Below are 21332 nucleotides of genomic sequence, written 5' to 3'. Positions count from 1 at the left end.
TATTCGAGGTCACTGATGATGACTGCGCATAACCTTATGAACAGTAATGCACTATACATCACATGGAAGCATGTATTAAGAAAAAAAACTTTTGCATGTACTACAGATATCCTCTTTCTGTTGGTAAAGGTTTTTATAGGATTTTGAAATGAGGTTAATAACTTTATGCATCAAACTCCATTGGGTGGTCAAGGTCACCCAACTGAATACGTCAGACCCAATATCCATTCCTTCACCGATCGGAAAACCTAAGCGATATACCTAGCGATCATAAGTCGGATATATATATATATATATATATATATATATATATATATATATATATATATATATATATATATATATATATATATAGTAGTCTATTTATATATATATATATATATATATATATATATATATATATATATATATATATATATATATATATAATATACACACATATAAATAAGTGTGTATATATATATTATATATATATATATATATATATATATATATATATATATATATATATATATATATATATATATATATGTGTGTGTGTGTGTGTGTGTGTGTGTGCAGGAAGAGCAGGGCATCTGGAACGCAGGAGAATTACCAGGACTAAAACGGGAAACAGCCAGCATAACATTTCAGATTCATTGGCCAAATTTGCGAGACGTGAAGTCTCATCTTCAGGGCTGCAAAATACATAACATTTACAATTGCAAAACAGACTCAGTAAAAGCAACACTTGTAAAAGCTAAAACCACAAATAAAAACATTAAATAATCAAAATTAAAACAAAGTAAAACAAAAAGTAAGACGAACTCCTCAACCAGCACCTAACTCCGTTGGAACTAAAAACCGAATGACATTCTCCCTTTTAGAAGGAGAACGTCGACTACGCTATGTACGAAACTGTGGAATGGTATGGAATGGAATATACAATTTATGCCAAAGGCCCAGCGCTGAGACCTATGGGGTCATTCAGCGCTGAAGCGGAAATTTACAGGAAGAAGGTTTGAAAGGTGTAACAGGAGGAAAACCTCGCAGTTACACTATAAAACAAGTGTTAGAGAAGGTGGAAAATCAAATGGAAGAAAGTGAATATGAACGAAGGTACAGTAAAAGAAATGAAAGAGGCTGCAGCTGGGGGCCGACGGCACGCTGCATAGACCCTTCAGCAATGCCTACAGCTCACCACACGAGCTGCACTGATAGCACTACCTCCCCTACGGGGCAGTTGAAAATGGGTCTCAATCAGCACCTTTTTACAAGGAAACAGGGATGGAATGAAATGGAATACAGAGTTTAGGCCAAAGGCCAAGCACTTGGACCTATGAGTTCATTCAACACTGGAACGGAAAATGAGAGTATGTAGGTTTGAAAGGTGTAACAGGAGGAAAACCTCGCAGTTGCACTATGAAATAATTGTTAGGAGTGAGTGGACAGCAAGACGAAAAAAAGATAATATGAATTGGGGTACAGTAAAAGGAACGAAAGGGGTTGCAGCTAGGGGCCGAAGGGAAGCTGCAAAGAACATTTAGTAATGCCTACAGTGCACCCCGTGAGGTGCACTGACGGCACTAACCCCCTACGGGGTTTTTTACACGGAAATAGGAGCAATTCATCGCAACCGGCAAGGTCGTTGCTTTCTTGGCCAAAATCCCAATTTTATGATTTCACGATTCGTAAGTGTGAATCTGCGAATCCACGAAATCAAAAAATAAAAACTGGGCCAGTCGATTTCATCTCTTTACGGGCGCTCCTACATGGGGTCGGAACCCCCACCCCCCACCAAAAAAAAAAAAAAAGTGCCCGACTTCTTTATACAGGTTTGTGTCCGTATCTCTTTCCGTTTTCGAAACAATTTTTATTTTCTAAATGGGAACTGCGATACGTGATGCGTATTTTGGGATGAGTTCGCATCTGCAATGGGTAATGGACAAAACAAAAATGATCACGTTTCCATTCATTTACAAATATTATTTTGAGGGATTACAGGAACTAACAGATGAAATATCATGTTCAAAAGTAATCTAAAAAATAAAACGATTTGCGCTTCCACTTGGTCAGAATTATCTATATGTCATTCACGCAACTACATTATCACATGCACTATTCATGTTGAATAATCTCTGTAGCTCAGTACATCAGAGGGAAACAATTTAATTTCTGACATGAGCGATGCCTTTACAGGAGGAATCCAATACTGTTTCATCACGATTGGATTCAAAGGAATGGCATAAGGCTAGCAATCTAATCTCTTACGGTGAAAGGTATTCCGAATAAATATGAACACACACACATATATATTATATATATGTGTGTGTGTATGTATGTATGTGTGTCAGTGTGTCTATCTGTGTGTTTGCACTGTCTACGGTGAGAGGTATTCGGAATAAATAAATAAATATATATACACATACTTATGTGTGTGTCTGTGTCAGTGTATCTGTCCGTGTGTTTGCACTCTCTCTCTCTCTCTCTCTCTCTCTCTCTCTCTCTCTCTCTCTCTCTATTAAGGACAGAAATTGCACGACAAGTGATTCAAAATACAGTGGAGCATCAGAGGCAACATTCTTACAGGATTTTCACAAATAATCAAGGACTCAAGCAACCAGAAGAAGACAGATGGCCTATCAACTTTGGCTCGAAGCAGTTTCTACCGACCAACTCTCCTTAGCAAATTAAAACGGCGCAATCGAGTTTTCTATACATCGTGTAATCAAGGTCACCGAAAACAGATCTATCTTTCAGTGGTCTCGGTATAATACTACTGTATATGAGCCGCGGCCCATGAAACTTTAACCACGGCCCGGTGGTGGCCTATCGAATATCGTTGCAGAAGCGCGATTATGGCTAAATTTTAGAAAAAAAGTGGAAAACATTAAAGGGAAATTATTACATGTTACTTTGCTTTTCAATAAACACAAAGGTAAAAAATTCTACACCGATGAAATTGTCATTTAAGATAAAAAACAATAATTCGTGTAGTAGAGAAAAATCAACATTAATTCATAAATCACTAATCACCTAATGGAGGAGGAGGAGGAGGAGGAGGAGGAAGAAAAAGTGCAGAAGGATCTGATTGAGAAATGGCGTCTTTTTGTGTATGTAAGATCTTTAAAGAGAGGAAAAAAATGTTGATATTCACATATAAGAAAATACCTGTATTGCAAGTTATTGCTATAACATTCAAAAGACAAAATCTCTAAAATAACAATACCCAAAAGCAAATATAAAACTAAAGCATAGATTCTTTTATATTCACTTCCAATCTGTTACCGAAATCTGTTCATTTAATCCGTACAAATAGAAAAATTTCATACTCCATTATATATATTATTCTCACATGAATATGCATTATAATCCTCCATATATAACTCTGAAATACAAAGTTACTCAAATCCCTTGGCATTTTGAGTGATTGGACTTTACTCATATTTGCGACATTTTGTTGTAAGAAACTGACGACAGATATGTTCAGAAGACCGAATGACTGATCTGCCACATGGACCAATGAGAAGTCTTGGAACTTTACCGTTTCATGACATAAAAAAAAATCTGCGATGCTTTCACTAAGAAAGGAGTCTGTATTTCCATACTTCTGTTTTTTACTAATTGTAATTTTCAACATATTTATTGCTTAATTATTGCGAAGAGTGTTTATTTGCGTATTATTGTTTTTCTATATATTTATTTCTTGATTATTACGAAGAATGTTTACAAACTGTGGAAATTGTTAGAAAACGTAATACAATCGTTAAGTTCAAATTAACGGATACTACTAAGTGATATATTCCCCTCCCCAAATAATACATACCAATGAAGCTCAATTACCACATATACTGCGACGCAAAATGCAACATCCCTGTGACAAAAAAAGAACAACTAAAACAGGTAAAAAGAAAAAAAAATCAGATGCAAAACAGTAACATTGTGAAAACAAATACTCGATCTGCTTACAGTTTCCAAATCCCTTTCACCGATGAGGTTCCGTGTTAATTGCACACACAACGCGCTACATTAACCAACCGATGTAGCTTTTGTATGCAAATTTATTGCGTAGGTTATGACGCCTAAAATGATTTCCTGCGCTTCATCAAATGACACTTGCCTGGCAACACAAATGAGTTATCGTGATGGGCAGTAGGCAATAAAAATCTTATTAATAAATAATAATGAGAACGATATGGCAGCTCAAATATGAACACTACGACTATTCCACAGAGCATCAAAAGATTATATTAAAGACGACCAAAACTAAAGGCAATCTTCAATGTACCTAGATGGTATCTGACGATTGCATTCGCCCCAGACAGTTTCTGGGCAAATTTGAATTGTTAAATTGTTGAATAAACGGGTCATCTGGGCATATACAAACTGATAAGACCTAGCAATGGGCTGTGAAGAATCGTAAAAGGCGCGCAGTGATTCGGAGATGCATAAAAATTAAGCAAGGAGAAAACAGAAAACCTGAAAAAATGAAGTGTACGAAATGGACTAAATTCTTCATTGGATTAATTTGTTTGATCTATCTTTGGGGGCCTTCCTACAAGCTGTCGTTCGGCCTTGTACGAGTCAATAATACAGCGGCAAGATTAGGCTCAGTTCATTTACGGTGAACTTTTAAGCCAGCCCTGTAACAAGGACTGAAATCTAAATCGTAGAGGAGAGGCTGAATTGAATTGAATTGAACTGAATATAGAATTTAGGCCAAAGGCCAAGCACTGAAACGAAAGTTGACAGAAAGTTTGAAAGGTGTAACAGGAGGAAAGCCTCGCCGTTGCACCATGAATCAGTTGTTAGGATAGGGTAGAAAGTAAGATGGAAGAAAGAGAATATGAAAGGAGGTACAGTAAAAGGAACGAAAGGGGTTGCAGCTAGGGGCCGAAGGCACGCTGCAAAGAACCTTAAGTAATGCCTACAGTGCACTGCATGAGGTACACTGACGGTACTATCCCCCTACGGGACGTAGAGGAAAGAGAATGGGTGCAGAGCATTGCTTCCCGAGTCCAAAAACGTGCACATTGACTTAGGTTCTAATTACTGAGACAATTCTTACTCTAAACGACCTCATCTGAAACTACCTTGGAAAGAATAACCTCTATTAGTTTCAAAATAAAATCCTAAAGATGAGTACTCACCTATTGCAGCCGCGATAAGACACGAAGGCTGTGCGCATGCAATCGCAGTCCTGAAATAAAGAGAGAGAGAGATTCCGGTTAAGGGAAGCATTCACGCAATACTACGATAATGAAATGCTTTTCATCATAATAGAAAATTTTTTAATAAATTTAATAAAAAATCTAATAAATGAAACATTTTTCAATAAAGAATTGAACCGACTTGAAGATCACATTATCAAACATAATTACCCAACTATGTTGTTCAAATAGTAAGGAGAAAGAAAATCGGGAGAACTCAGGAATCATTCTTTTGTATCTAGCACATTATGCATTTTATTCATAATATATTATATATATATATATATATATATATATATATATATATATATATATATATATATATATATATATATATATACATATACGCACACATGACAGTATTAATTCACTTCACATAACATAAACAAATAATTATCAAGTGAACATTTATGGGAAACAGGCAAGTGCATTAAAACACTACTAAATATTATTACACTAATACTCATCCTGAGTTGAAATGCAGAGCTCTCATCACAGTACTGGGAAGGCCGCAACTCGCCATGATAATATAATATCCGCTCCCTTAACAAGACAAGCCGAGATCATTATCATAATAACAAGGGAGACGGCCAAAGCTTAGGCTGAGAGATGGGCGACACGAGGGAGAGAGATAAATGTCTACGTGCGCTTCTCTCTCTCTCTCTCTCTCTCTCTCTCTCTCTCTCTCTCGTGGTAATCAGTATGATTCAGGGTGACAGGCAAAAGCATCAGATCCCAAGACAATTTCACGGGAAAACAATCCTTGTGATTTTTAAAAAATTACTAGCGTACTGATTTGTGGAGAGTTGCCGAATATGTTGGTTTAATGCTCATTATGGATAAAAAACAACAATTACAACGGAATGAAAAATAATTTCAACATTAGAAAAAATACTGAGTATCCGTTTATATTTCAACTGTGTAACAGTGGAAATCTGTGAGTAACAAATTCAACGTCACACACACACACACGCATACAGTATATATATATATATATATATATATATATATATATATATATATATATATATATATACACACATGCATGCACATACATGTGTATATATATATATTCACTTATTTATTTATTTATTGGTACCTGTACATAAAGAATGTATGACAGGGACCTGCCGTTTCGAGCCTCTCTTATATTGCCGTCAGTTTGGAAACTTTGGGCACACTTTTCAAGATTACTCGCAAGACAGATCCTCAATAGACATTAAGAGAATTCTTGCACTACAATTTATATCTCGGCGGTGTCAACGAGCTAATCAAGAGACCCCTTCCTATCTCATTCCAGAAAACCAGTTTATAAACGAATGCTTTGAATCTCGGGTAGTTATCAATTATATCACGGTTATAATTTTTGAGGACTTAAAATTACCATAATGTGTCTTGTTTCTCCTCCAATCGGTTCTGCGCACAACTAAACGTTCAGCAAGTGAACTTTCGAGTTTCTCATGATTCTTCCACGGTTAGGACTATAGTGGTATAGGTGGTGCGTTCTAATAATTGACACTGAAAACAAATTGAAAATAAGGACAGATATATGACAAAATAAAGAACATGCGTCCTTTTTGCTTCGTCTACTATTTTGGATACTCCTCGAGAGATTGCCTTGTGGATGCCTAACTGAATGGAAACAAATTTTTGGTGTACTTGATATCACTCCATCACCTTTATATATTTACAAGATGCTTTATTTAGTTTACCTTTGCAGCTGTTGGTTCTGTCTAAGGGAGATCACACAGGAAGCCTGAACACTAATTATTATTATTTATCATAAGAGTAGTTGTTTAAATGGTGCAAAAAACGAACACTATGGCCATTACAAAAGAAGCGCTTCGCCACAATGCCAATGTAACTGTTTACACAAAAAGTCTTGAATGTCTCAAGATCTGAAGCATAGACATTTCGTTCAACTCCTCACGACTGGACAAATTTGTTTGAGTCGTGAATAAAGAACAAACGATCAAAACAAGCTCCTGGACAATTACTCGAAGCACAGTAACAACATAGCTTTTGCTCCGCTAATACGTTGGTTCTTCCAGCAGATAGGTTATCACTCCTTTTTGTCATATTACTTTCGCTTGTTTTAACGTTGCTCCCAGTAGAGTGAGGTAAATTTAAGTTTTTTTTTTTTTTTTTTTGTAACACACGCCGAGGCTTCCATGTCACTGACAGGTTACCCTTGTACCAAGGAACCCTTCGGTGTGGTAAGGAGTTAGGGGATATATAGGCCTAGCGTTGTAGGGATAAAAATGGGCTTAGCGTTGTAGGGATATTTGGGCCTTGCATTGAAGTGATAAATGGGCCTCGAATTGTAAGGATAAATGGGCCTAGCGTTGCACGGATAAATAGGCCTAGGATTATAAAGATAAACGGGTCTGGCATTGTAAGGATAAATGAGCTTGGCGTTGTAGAAATAAATGGGCCTAACGTGGACGTCTGGCCTGGGAGCAAACAACAGAGACTTCATAACCATAATTTAAATAATTATCATTATTGTCTTTCTCTCGGTAACTTCCGAATGCCGTGACATCTGTGGTTCCCCTAAACATACAGAAGAAGCCCTATGAAGTTTTCAACTATTATTTTTATATTATTCAGAAGATAAACCAGATTCACGTGGAACAAGCCTACAGGGGCCACTGAATTGAAGTTAAAGTTTCCAAAGAATATGGGGCTCATTTGAAAGGAATTTCAGAAAACTATTGAGATGGCTTTTTGTCTGTCCGTCCGCACTTTTTCTGTCCGCCCTCAGATCTTAAAAACTACTGAGGCCAGAGGGCTGCAAATTGGTACGTTGATCATCCACCCTCCAATCATCAAACATACCACATTGCAGCCCTCTAGCCTCAGTGGTTTTTATTTTATTTAAAGTTAAATTTAGTCATGATCGTGCGTCTGGCACCGCTACAAGTGCCAGCAACACAGGCCACCACCGGGCCGTGGCTGAAAATTTCGTGGACCGCGGCTGAGAGTTTCATTGGCCGTGGCTGAGTGTTTCATACAGAATTATACGTTGTACAGAAAACTCGATTGAGCCGAAGAAACTTCGGCGCATTTTTTACTTGTTTTTTGTCATTAAAATGTTTGCTCTTAAGAACACTCATTTCCTTCATACTTTACTACTGGCCTTTCATCCTCTCCGTTCTGGTTAAGACCTCGTTCGAGGAAAATGATGGCAAACGTTATAGGCAATCATGCGCTCGTTACGGTCCAATACTCCAGCCTATCTTTCATAAGTATCTTTTTCCAGTGTTCTAACGCATTTATGGCCAGAATCACTGTTGTCTGGTGGCTCGCCGAGAGACAACATATTAATAAAAGGGCTTTATCATTTGTTTGCTATTGGAAAATTCCAATGGTAACTATTTCCATTAATGTTTTTTAAGCATGATTTGTAACTGGTCTTATAGACACACTGTGAAGGATTCATTTTGTGAAAAATGGTCACCTGCAATTAAAACACGGGGCAACTCAAACTGTTATCATTAAGGTAACTTCAGCTTTTCATGGGCATAAAAGAAAAAAAAAAAAAAAACAGATGGGTCTGTGTACCCTCTCCCCTCTGGTAGAAATAGTAGAAATGACTGTCCTTCGTCCCCAGCCATATAATACCGACTATTAAAGCAGTCAGTCGAGCGGAACGTATTTCAAAATAAATCAAAATCATTCCACGATTCCCTATATTCATGATTTTTACTCAGGATGCCTGCTATTTATGACCGACACTCATGCCTATGTGGCATAATACTAAATAAGTTTGTTGTAATTTTTCAATAAAAAGGCCGCTTTTATCCGAGATGAGCAACCATAGACCTACACCAATCCCAACTAAACATTTAAGAAACAAACGATGCACAAAGAAATTAGGCATTCTTAAATATAAATATACATAGAATAAGTTCGAAAATCTCATCTTTATTTGAAGTCAACTGTATGATACAAGAAAGTTAACCAAACGCAACGAGTTTTCTATAATACAATAAACTTAAGTCTATCAGTAACCTAGGCCTAGTCTTTGGCAACGAATTGTCCCTGGCCCTTACCTCCTCGGAAATATCTTTTTTGATTCGATTAGCCTGACCACGCTGCTGTCCACAGGTGACAAAAAACTGTCCAAAGGCAACAAAAAACTTACAGTTCAATAAATTCTCAAAGGAATTTTCTCTTCGTTACTTTCATATCCACTTTACTCTCGCAGTGTAGACGCTACCCCGTTGAATTCTCCCATGAACTAAGGAAAACGGTTTCCTTACAGGGGTTCATCCACACGTTTTGCCTAATGTGTAATAATAATACGGTAATGTAAAATTTTGCTTAATCACACTCGTTTTTCGTTATCAGAGGTTGAAGCGGAAAGCAATAGAGGAACCTTATTATCCAACTGACTGCAATGCTTGGTAAAACATTCTAGGAACGAAGTTTGCATGTAATGGTTGACAGTAGGCCTAGTACTAAGATCCTTATTCTACAGTCTGTTTAGTAAGCAAACTGATTATAAGACATAATCTGAAAGTAATTCGATCACATAATCTTACCAAGTTTAAGCCAGCTTGGCCCAACCTAAGCTGATTCTGAAGCAAAGTCGATAACATTTCTGGCCAACTTTCGCGGCGGTGGCTTAAAAATCTTACCAAACCGTCATTTAAAAGAATTTTCATGTGGTTTGCTCTGGCTTTGTAATCACGTAGTTATAATGCCTTATTAGTCTTTTTTTGTAGTATAACAGCACTGACTTTCCATATTATTTGAAAATTAAGGACTCCTGAAAACACCGCAATACACTATATTAGCTTTTTAACTTTGAAAGTCCGAAATCACCGGGAAAAGTTTTCCAAATGACTTGTGGGAACGAGAGGGCGGGGGAGATGCCGAAGCCTTCCACAAAAGACCCAATTTAAACCTAACATCTCTACTGTTTCTTGTTAATATAATTGTTTTTTTTTCAAGGTAAATCAAATGCCCCATTTTTTTTTATCTAGAGCCAATCAAATGCACAGAAAAAACAGGCAATGAAAGATTCCATCGCATGAAAGAACAAACGCGTCCTCGCGAACTAGTTACATTAGCGTATATCAGATGCTAATGGGCCCAGTATCAATATTGAGCTCGTGATGATGTGACGTAGTGTGCGTAAACCACATAAAAAAAAAAAGACCGTGCTCAGTTTCCTGACGTACCTGGTAGCTGATAGTAGGGCAAGAACGTCAGAGAGCTGTAAGTAAACTATCCACTGTGTAATTACGAGGTATAGGAACGCAGTAATGCATAACCCCTCTGTAGGTTACTGCAGTGTAATAATGGCGTTGTCAGCTGAAAACCGAGACGCTGTAAGCACTTGCATATTCTTTTGACTGCATTTTACACATCAGGTTATTTCCAACTACCGCACATTTCCACCTACCGCACATTTCCACCTACCGCACATTTTCTTCGTATATCTCGAATTCTGGTAAAAAAGTCATAATAATTTATGTAAGCCGGTTATAAAGTTACAGAAAAAAGTAACCTAACCTAGCCTAGCATAACCCAACCTATCGCTACCGAATGATTACCGGCCACCATAGATTAATGTGACTTTTTTCTAGCGAAAATGTGACTTTGACTTTTTTCCTGTGACTTTATTACCGGCCACCTATATCTCAGACCCCAGTTACATCTGATTATGAATTTCCGAACTTATCATTCCTTCTTCTTCTATCGAGCGTTCATTGAAAAAAAATTGTTTTCCTTGCTATTTGTAAGTTATGCGTTTTCCTGTGTGTGTGTCTGTCTAATGTCATGTGCAACCACATGGCCTGCTCTTTTTGACGTTTATCATAAGTCCCCAGCCGGATGTACCTAAGTGGCAGGGGAAAAGGTTAGACGGACGAGGTGGGGTGGTGATTTGTGGGTTGTAGGAAATTGTTCTTAAATTTACGTCAGTGCTTACTAGCTGGGTAAATTGCATAGCGATCTATTGAGCATGATGAAATTACTTCTTCGCAAGGCAATAGTGCATCTGCAAGTTGATCTGACAGTTGTGTGAACTGCAGGCCAAACCGTCCCCACACACACAATTCATCAGTCCTCCAGGCAGTTTCAGGTCTTGTGATTTTGTAAACGTGGATGTGGCTACTCCTCTAGCATCCGAAGATTCTGTTCATACTTTCTTTGAAATAAAGTAAATTAACTTATTTTCTAACACCGTACAATTTTAACACAAAAAAGGGTAGACCTAAAAGAATATATATATATATATATATATATATATATATATATATATATATATATATATTATATATATATATATATATATATATATATATATATATATATATATATATATATATATATATATATATATATATATATATAAATGTTGCACAAAAATGTCTACTATTTCAATACGCTGACTGTCCTTGTTGTATTATATTTGTGATGGTTTCTGTTGCCAAGCCTATTATCAAACCGTCGGAATTAAGTCTAAATAGCCTAGCATATAATCCAAATGAAGTTTTATAGGGCTAAAAAAGCAGTAGCACTATTAACATACCTAGCTTATGGCGAGTATGAAGTTGTATATGGCTTGCATATACACAGAAAATGAGCAGTTATCTGTTAATTTATAAGAATTAATACACTTAATCCACCAGAAGTGTTTTGCGATCACGGTAACGTATACGCAGTCACCACACTTAAACGCCAGCTCCTGAACTGAAATTGGGACTGTAGTTCATCCTGTACACGTGCACTTTGCTTCTCGGTTGTCGAGAACTGCAGGCCAGATTTCAGTCAAGAACTACAGTTTCTCAGTTCCGGTCGCGTTCGTATTGTCAGTCAATAGTGTGCCCATTCACGATGAAATTGCAATACAATTAGTATTGCTGACAGGCCAGCTGACAATTCCATTGAATAATGAGTGCCTATCCCGAGAGGGGAGAAGAATCAAGACCCAACCATGAAATCATCGAATGGGCCTCTGTCTGGCTAAAGCGTCAAGTTCATACTCTTGTTTAGTTTTTTGACGTCCTCTTAAATCAGTGGTCAGCTGGTGTTGCTTCTGTCCGCTGACGCATTTTATGTATCCATTTTATTAGGCACGTGTGTGTTTTTCAGTCTGTAGTTACTTGCGTTGAATTGGCCATATGTGCAGCTGTAGTTACGCTCCTATTTCATATATTCGTAAATATGGTGCGAGCATTCTTTCATATTTATTGAGATCGGTGTGCATGGATTTCTTATTAAATATGCATTTTGGCAAAGTCACATGTTCAGTTTTCACTTAGGGAACAGCTCTTTTAATTTTATTTTATTTTGAATAGAAAGCCGTTGCGCCAAATATGAGGACTCACTGTCTGTACAATAGTTAGCTAAATGAAATGTTTGGGTTAAGTTAAAGAATTAAACATTTAGAACACTCAAAATTGAAGATGTTTTCCTCCTTATTCACGGAAATTAACGTAACATAACCCATGGAACTGTACCTTATGAAATAACTAAAAGATATTGTAATGTGTTGTCTATTATTGTGCTTGATTTTGTTGCCTTTCAGTTTTTCATCGTCTTTTCCCCAATGTTTACTTACCAAATTCTTTTAATTTCTCCCTCCTTCGTTGTCCAGTGAAACTCCTGAGCGAAGTGTATACGGACGATTGCTCCCAATTCATTTTTGGCTCATTGAGTCCCAGTAGCTGAAATCGTTTAACGTTTGGCTCAGACTCCAAGAGGTCTTTCTCTCTCTCTACAGTTTTCGAGATAAAAAGGGACTTTTTGGGGGGGGAATTCGCATAAATGAATGAAGAATAAGAGGCGAATCGGGGACAAAAGGTGAACGGAGTAACCTTTTGTGTCATTTGGCCTCATTAGAGTAGGAGAGATACATTGAAACTACTTTCGAGAGGAAGAGACGAGGGTTATCAGCTTTCTCATTTAGCTGAACCTTTTCCACTTGTCAAATGGTTTATGAGTTACGTAAGGTGGAACCAATGACTTTTCTATCGAGTGGATGTGATACTGTCTTTGCCATTTTACGAGGTTGTTTTTATTTAATATTACAAAGTGCACGGATGAATTTGAAACGAGATTTTACAGTATTTACCGGAATCTTAATCTACTGTAGGCTCATGCAGTCTGTTACTTCATAAACACAAGTCTCTTCATTTGTAGTTTTTATTTTGAGTTCCATATGCTTACAGACATATATCTATCTATCTGTCTATGTATATATATATATATATATATATATATATATATATATATATATATATATATATATATCACATTGCCACAGGTACAAAAGTGATTATAATTATGTATATATACAGTAATATATATATACATATATATATATATATATATATATATATATATATATATATATATATATATATATATATATATATATATATATATATATATACATTATATGTGTGTGCGTGCTTGTTTGTGTTTTGTGTCATGCATGTGTGTGTTTACTGATGTACACATGTGCCGATTTTCATATGGTTATATATTAACAATAAATTTCCGGCAGAAAGAAAAAGGTAATGCGCATGTAAGAAAATGGTGAGTCTACATAGGTGAAAATAAAAACAAGGGAAGATTGAAGGATACGATGAAGAAGCGCAGAAAGGCTAAGTAAAGAGAAGCAACACATCACAGACACACAGACAAATATTTCATTATACCTACCACAGTCCGCCTTCCCCCGTCCTTCAGGAGTGATCCACCATCCCCTGGCTCTTCCGGGGTGCATCTCCGCCCCTCTCACGCACCCACCCACCCACCTCTCGCCCCAGACAATTCTCTCGACACCGAATCGTGGCCGGGTAAAGGTGCTGGAACCTTCTAGGCTGTCTGTCTTCCGACGTGGTTATTGGGTGATGTGACCGTTTTTTTTTTTTTATTTAATTTATCTTTGTATTTATATATTTTTGGTATGGGAGGTAGGATAGAGAAGTGTTACATTTCGAGGAGGATGACCTTTAAAATATGTTGATTTTTTTATGAAACATTCTCTCTCTCTCTCTCTCTCTCTCTCTCTCTCTCTCTCTCTCTCTCTCTCTCTCTCTCTCTCTCCCAGACATTATGTTTAAATACCTGTAATCCTTCCGAAAATTAGATTTCATAACAGAGGTGTATTAATGCGTAATGTTTGCAATAATTAATTCAGTATTTCCGAACGTCAAGACCGTTGTTTATTACAGAGGAAACAATGTCTTCAGTATCTGACAGATGTACGTTTCTGAAAATATACATATTAATTTATGAAGCTTACATCTTTCGTTTGGAAAAGTTAAGCTGTAATAAGCTCTTTTCGCCGGTGAGATGAGAAAAGATATTTGTAAGCAAATGGATCTCAGAATGGAAACTGCAAATGAAGGGAACCTCTCAGAAAATAATATAGTGTGAATGAAGTGAGTATTTTGAAAATTACAACAATATGGTATATGAGAGTTTAGCAGGTTTGTGCATAAATTCTTTACGTAAGTGCGGGATATACCAGCAAGTTATTTCCCATAAAATCTGTGATAATATGAATTTTGTTTGGTTTAATAAGGTTGTTGGAAGGCGTTTGTTCCCCACGCGACAACTGCCTCTTCTCTCTCTCAACTGAATGTTTTTCCTTGGCCTGTTTTTTTTTTTTATATTCTGTCTTTTCCTGGCAGTGTGTGTCAGTTATTTTTCTATACTCAACTTTATATCAAACTTCCTTGGAATCTATCAAACTTTCTTGGAATCTTCTCAAAGTAATCTGTTATTAAGAGGATGCTCCAACTTTTCGTCTTAGTTTCGCAAGTTTTAAAGATTTTAGGTTTTGTCTTTATACTTTCTATAATGGCGGTGGTAGTTACGGTTTCTTAAAATGTTAAATCATGCGGGCTGTACTTGTGCAAATAAATATAGATAGCAGTAAATCATGAAGACTATATATATAGAAGGCAAATGATCAAGATTTTCATCTAGATGTGGTATACTTAAGTCAAATTCTATTGTAGTAACGAATATATAAACACCCACTGAATTTTTTGAGTATTGCAATATGTCATTAGTTTCATATCTTGAGGCAAAACTGCTAACTTAACAATTAGTTCCTCTGTAAATTTATACCACGGTTCCTGTTTTTGATTACCTACATCTTGCGAATAGTCTTTACCGCAAAATATAGGTCATGTGTGACATATTTCAGTTAACAAGCTGTGTGGTAAATCACTGTTAAGTTAGTGCACGTGATGATATAGAATTAAAAGATTTTTTAATCAAACGATAACTAATTACTTTATTTTATTTTCTTTTACAGATGTTAATTCACAACGAGATTTGCAATGGGAATTTGTAACAAGGTTCCAGCAATGTGTTCAGGTAGGTTTTATTTATTCTTTCATTTAAACATTTCTTTTTTATTTCAGTAGTTACTTTTTTCTGTTTGGCGTACTTGATCAATGCAACGCCGAATTTTACATCTCGAACTTTAGAAAGCCCCCTCCCCCCATCTCCCAAACAACTTAGGCCTATAGATCTTGTTTTCATCGTGCTGATGTAGTCAGTACATTTTCCTTTGCAGAGTCTATAGCAGTGATTCTCAAACCGGGTGCCATGGCACCTTGGGGTGCCACAGACAGTGCGTAGGGGTGCCGCAAGATTGTCTTGAGTTTTGTCTTGGCTAGATCATCTCAGTGAACATTTGCAAAAAAAAAAAAAGGTTTACAGAAGTCTTCATATAATTATTATCAGTGTGTCTACTCTAATACGTTCACACATATATGTATGTATGTATGTATATATATATATATATATATATATATATATATATATATATATATATATATGTATATGTAGTATGGAAAATAATTTTATTCATTAAATAAGAAGTTAATTCGTGCGATATGGTGGAATGGTGAAGAAGGGGTCCCACGGTAATGATTACATTAGTTAGGGTGCCATCACTCAAAAAAGATTGAGAACCACTTGTCTATAGCGTCATTTAGTGTATATTTTGTGGCAAGGTTTCCTCTGCTGGGTATATTATATAATATATATATATATGTGTGTGTGTGTGTGTGTGTGGACGTGTGGGGGGGGGGGGGGAGCGTTATTTTTAATAGCCATAGTGACACAACATCTCGATATCCTTACATCTTTTTTTGGATATGCGTGTCACTACAAATCTTAAATCGCCGCACCAGGATCCGAAACCGTATCTGATAGGTTAGGACGAGGTTGGTTGTACTTACATATTTCATTAACATTCAGATAGGCTACACTTTTACCAGAACTGAGGTAGACCCGCCATGTCCATCGTGGCACAACGTTTTCGTGTTTATAGTTATTAGGCTGAAATACAGGTGTAAAATTTACTTTACTCTTTTACGAGATAGATATGTATTTGTAATAACCACAATGACGTCTTAAGCTCTCGATTACATATACACATGCGGAAGCTTTTACGTACATCCATAAACCGGCATTTCGAACATATTCCTTCTGAAATTACAGCTCTTTTAAGTTTTGGGGTTGCGACAAGTTATGTTCAGTCTCCTCCCTTCAAGCATTTTTTTTTCATCTCCAGCTGTATGAATACGTGTAGGATGCATCCCACTTAGGAGGGTTCTTTTCCTTTAGGGGGTTCTCCTTTTGAATGGGGTTTAATGTGGGTTTTCCACGAAAAAAAAAAACGAGGAACCACCTGAAATACCTCACTTTGCATCTGTTATTTTCACCAGTGTTTTTCTGTTTAAATTTTTTGTATCTTTGCATTGAATTTCCACTTCTGGATTATAAAAAGTAAGACCAGGCCACACGTTCATACGTCAGTTCGCTCAACCATTTACTGTTATTGCCGTGCATAGAAAGAAAATCTCTAAAATGACGAAATACTGCGATGACAAAAAAGAGCTGAATATTTTATTTCCGAAAACCTCTGTAATTACGTCCAAATCAGCTACAAAACACAGATTGAATAATAAGTGTAAAAACATGATGCTCTGTAAAACATGTTGTTTGAAGAGATAGGAAGTTTTATGTGCAGGCCTGAATTATAAATCTGTTACAAATCGACGTGTTAAATGTATTCAGTCTGATCACATATATAGTATATCGCTTTGCAGACGAGATTTTTGAAATATTGTTAGTTTTGAAGCAGAGAGCCTGTTTCAGATTGCATATACCAACCTTCTCTCTCTCTCTCTCTCTCTCTCTCTCTCTCTCTCTCTCTCTCTCATACAAATGAATGGCATGTTTATAAATTCTGTTTGATGATACATACCCAATTTAATTTATTTTTAACTATTACTGGAACCGATAGGGAAAGCTGCAGTTTGGTAACTGATACATAGCTGTTGTTTTTTATATAACATTTATGTGCACTATATGTATATATATATATATATGTATATACATACATACATACATACATACATACACACAAATATATATAATACATATATATATATATATGTATATATGTATATTATATATTACGAATACCTACTTTTTTAATGCAATATTTCCCCGCTTCATGTACTAGTAAGACAGCTACCCAGGGATTAAGTTTTTCTTTGTGAGAACTTGCAAGTCATCATATGAATAAAAGAGGTTAGCCTATGGGCCATTTTTTTTCGTACGGTCTCTTGTTTTGTTTATAGGACTTAAAAAGCAGAAGGTGTTAGCCTAACAGATTCATTTGCATTCTCTTCATTAAAACAATGAACGATAATTGGCTTCTTGTGTCTTTTGTTTGCTCTCTCTCTCTCTCTCTCTCTCTCTCTCTCTCTCTCTCCAAGTCTCTCTTTTTTTTTCAGAAAACCTTCTGCTCATTTTCGTTTATGTCAAAGTAACTGCCTCTAGTTGTTACCAGATAAAAGTATATTTGTTTTTTATTTTCTTCGTCATTTTGTCGGTAAATGTTTGCTGACTTTTGTTTTGTCTCTCCCCATCTCAAATATTTGTTTATTCTTGCCAAATAAATCTTCTGGTGCTTTCATCCCCGCCCCCCTTATAGAAATGAATGTTTAATTTTACTAATTTCTTAGTGCTATTCTAATTATGTTTAATTCTCTTTTTTATATTTCCCTTTATTTATCATAGTTGATACTGTTTAGGTGTATTATCTTTAAATTTATTCTAAGTATTTTCCTTTCTGTGAAAATACTTTTCCCCTGTAATGATCCCTATCCAATTTTTAATGAATGGGGGCTTTTGGTATATTCTTCATCAACTTATTTTGAGTTAATAATCAAACTGCGTCAGTTTCATCCTTTTATGACAGATTGTCTGCCGTGGTTATTTAATACTGTATCGTGACAGGGGCAATATTATCAGGGGCAAATGTGTTTGAAACTATGTCGGTCTTATTACCGTATATGTTTGCCGTGTGCGTGCCGTATGCGTTGATTGATGTTCATATTGAATCCGTTTTTTTTTTATTTGTATACCTGAAGGGTATATTCCTTCATGACATGGAGAGTCTCACCTACTGTCCCTCCTTGTTTGAATGTCTAAGTTGGAATGAAGCTAATTATTGATATATTTTAATTTGATTTCGCTTGTTTGTTTATTTATTGTGGAGTTCTAATTTGGGTTTTTCAGTATATCTGACATTGATGATTTAGCGAGCTTTGGTACGAATGTTTACTGAAATCTTATTCAGTGCCATCTTTTTACAAATCAGCAAATTCTTTGTTTATCATTGTACAGGTAACTTGGTAATTTTTATATTATTGTCTCTATAGATTAAAGAAATTTTATTTATAAAAATATTTATATATAAATGAGAGAGAGAGAGAGAGAGAGAGAGAGAGAGAGAGAGAGAGAGAGAGAGAGAGAGAGAGAGAGAGAGATCCGTAGTTGTAAGTATTAAAGTACTTTTCGTAGACTATTGAATATCAGAATAACGGAACAATTTATTTTTCGCTGACGTCTCTTCAAAGCCACTTTACCAAAAACAACAGAGAAAAATGATTTTAATTCCGAAGAAATTTCTTCAAAAGATATAAAACATTTGAGTGAAATGTACAGTTGGTATATACAGTACCTATGCATTATGTATATATGCTTACGTATATGTATGTGTGTGTGTATATATATATATGTGTGTGTGTGTGTGTGTTATATAAAGGCCCTTTAACATTTTGCGAGCACACAAACACCTGACCCCGCTGACCATAACGACCATGATACAGTGTTGTTCTGAACAGCTCTCCTTCAGATGAAAGGAAAGGAAAACGAATATGTGGTTAGACTAGACATCGAGATGAAATAATATTCCATCATATTCCACCTTGCTAAACATTACGTCAAGAGGAGTGGCGGGACTCCTGAGGTCGAGAGATACGGACCCTGAGGAGAGACATGGAAAGTGCGAAAGCTGGAGTCATGATGAAAGCTGTAAATTTAGATGTTCCTGCTCTTGACAGAAATGATGAGACCTCCAATACTGGCAATAGTTATGCTTGCAGTTCCGCTACTATTATTACGTGTCTAAGACAGTGGCCAGGTTCGATATCGGAGGTACTCCATTTGTTAAGTTACACATAGTACCTTTAAATATATGGACGATATGAAACTTTTTCATACTTTTTTATTTCATATGTACGGCACTAAGAAATCCCTTTCTTAAATTTTTTAAGGGAAACACGTAGGATTTAATGATTATATATATATATATATATATATATATATATATATATATATATATATATATATATATATATATATATTATATATATATATGTATGTATATATACATGTATATAATACACACATATACATATATAATATGCTGTATATTTTATATATATATATATATATATATATATATATATATATATATATATATATATATATATATATATATATATATATATATTACCTAACATACCTAAAGCTCACTCAGCAGGTAATATATATATGTATATATATATATATATATATATATATATATATATATATATATATATATATATATAAATAATCACTTCACATACATAAACTTCTCAACAATTGCTGTAAAAAGTGGAATTAGCAACGGGACCTACAGCTTATTGTGGAATCCGAACCACATTATAGCGAGAAGTAAATTTCTATCACCAGAAATAAATTCCTCTAATTCTTCATTAGCCGGCCGGAGACTCGAACACGGGCCTAGCGAGTGCTAGAGCATGGAAAAAGTTCTTTCGTAGGCATCGTCTACCTAATAAAACACATTTTTCTGAGGTATTTGTGTTTAGAAATATTTTAGTCGTCAAATCTTGGGAATGGAACTCATGTATACATCAGTCGCTAAGTGAATTTATTTTTTATCAATGAGAGCAGAAAATTACTCAATAATAAAACCTGTTTTTGTCAGACATTCTGACCTTACCGAGCTAGAACAGGATATCGCTTGCAAGTGTGCCCCTGTCGGTTGTTGCTTACTCTTTTAATCAGATCACAAATTATGAAATTGTCCATCACCTTTACAGTGAATACCTACAAAGCCTGCTATATGGTTTTCCTTCGCATCCGTATATTTGTTATATTTTTCTCATATCGAACACGATTTTAAAAATAAACTTTCCAAGGCGATGTGAGACACCAGCAGACTATTTGTAAATATTTCTGCAGTTCATTTGGTAGTGGTTTAAACATCTAGTTGGGCTGTAAGAATCCTAAAGGCATAAAAGTTTCCTTATGACTTCCTTAACAAAATACTGAGTGAAATTCATATTGCACTCTTTAGATCTACAGTAAAGCACTTCACTATGGCTTTCAGTAGCTTTCAGAGAGATATGCATAAAGCTTGAGGAATCATAAAAGGAGGTAATCATAAGGAAGGAAGTAAAGAACGTGTACTGGCCATAGATTCCTACTGGGAAATTGGAGAAGAAAAGACGTCGAAGAAGAAGAATTCTAATGAGAAAGAACGAGGCAGCAGCTTTACCATATCTTGCCGTTATGTCTCCTTCAGGATCTGTAGTCAACTCATCTTTTCTTGGCCGCCGATGTTCATTAGAATTAATGCTCCGTAGGGTGACGAAGTTTTTATTATTCTTCCTTAATATATTTGTATAAGTAACAGATACAAACTTTGTTTGTATCTTTATTTGGTTTGTTTGCTGAATTGTATTTTTTTTTAAATATCTGTTTCTTTGTAGGATTACGCAAAAAGTTACT

General features: G+C 35.7%; 1 protein-coding gene across 2 annotated transcripts in view; it reads right to left on the bottom strand.

Annotated features, from left to right (window-relative positions):
• LOC136847800 (uncharacterized) overlaps positions 1-11871 on the bottom strand; it is a 298449-nt gene extending 286578 nt beyond the window's left edge. Inside the window, exons 1-2 of one of the 2 annotated variants that reach the window (XM_067119710.1) lie at positions 11734-11871; positions 5130-5179 (exon numbers count right to left, since the gene is read on the bottom strand). In XM_067119710.1, coding sequence (XP_066975811.1) covers positions 5130-5167 — 38 coding nt within the window. In that variant the 5' untranslated portion in view covers positions 5168-5179; positions 11734-11871. Of the gene's footprint in view, positions 1-5129; positions 5180-9736; positions 10038-11733 lie in introns of those variants that run through there. The other variant, XM_067119709.1, reaches the window with a different exon arrangement.
• Positions 11872-21332: the final 9461 nt, after the last annotated feature.

Source organism: Macrobrachium rosenbergii, chromosome 17 (genome assembly GCF_040412425.1).
Source record: "Macrobrachium rosenbergii isolate ZJJX-2024 chromosome 17, ASM4041242v1, whole genome shotgun sequence".
Classification (NCBI taxonomy): domain Eukaryota; kingdom Metazoa; phylum Arthropoda; class Malacostraca; order Decapoda; family Palaemonidae; genus Macrobrachium; species Macrobrachium rosenbergii.
This window is presented reverse-complemented; position numbering and strand designations above follow the sequence as displayed.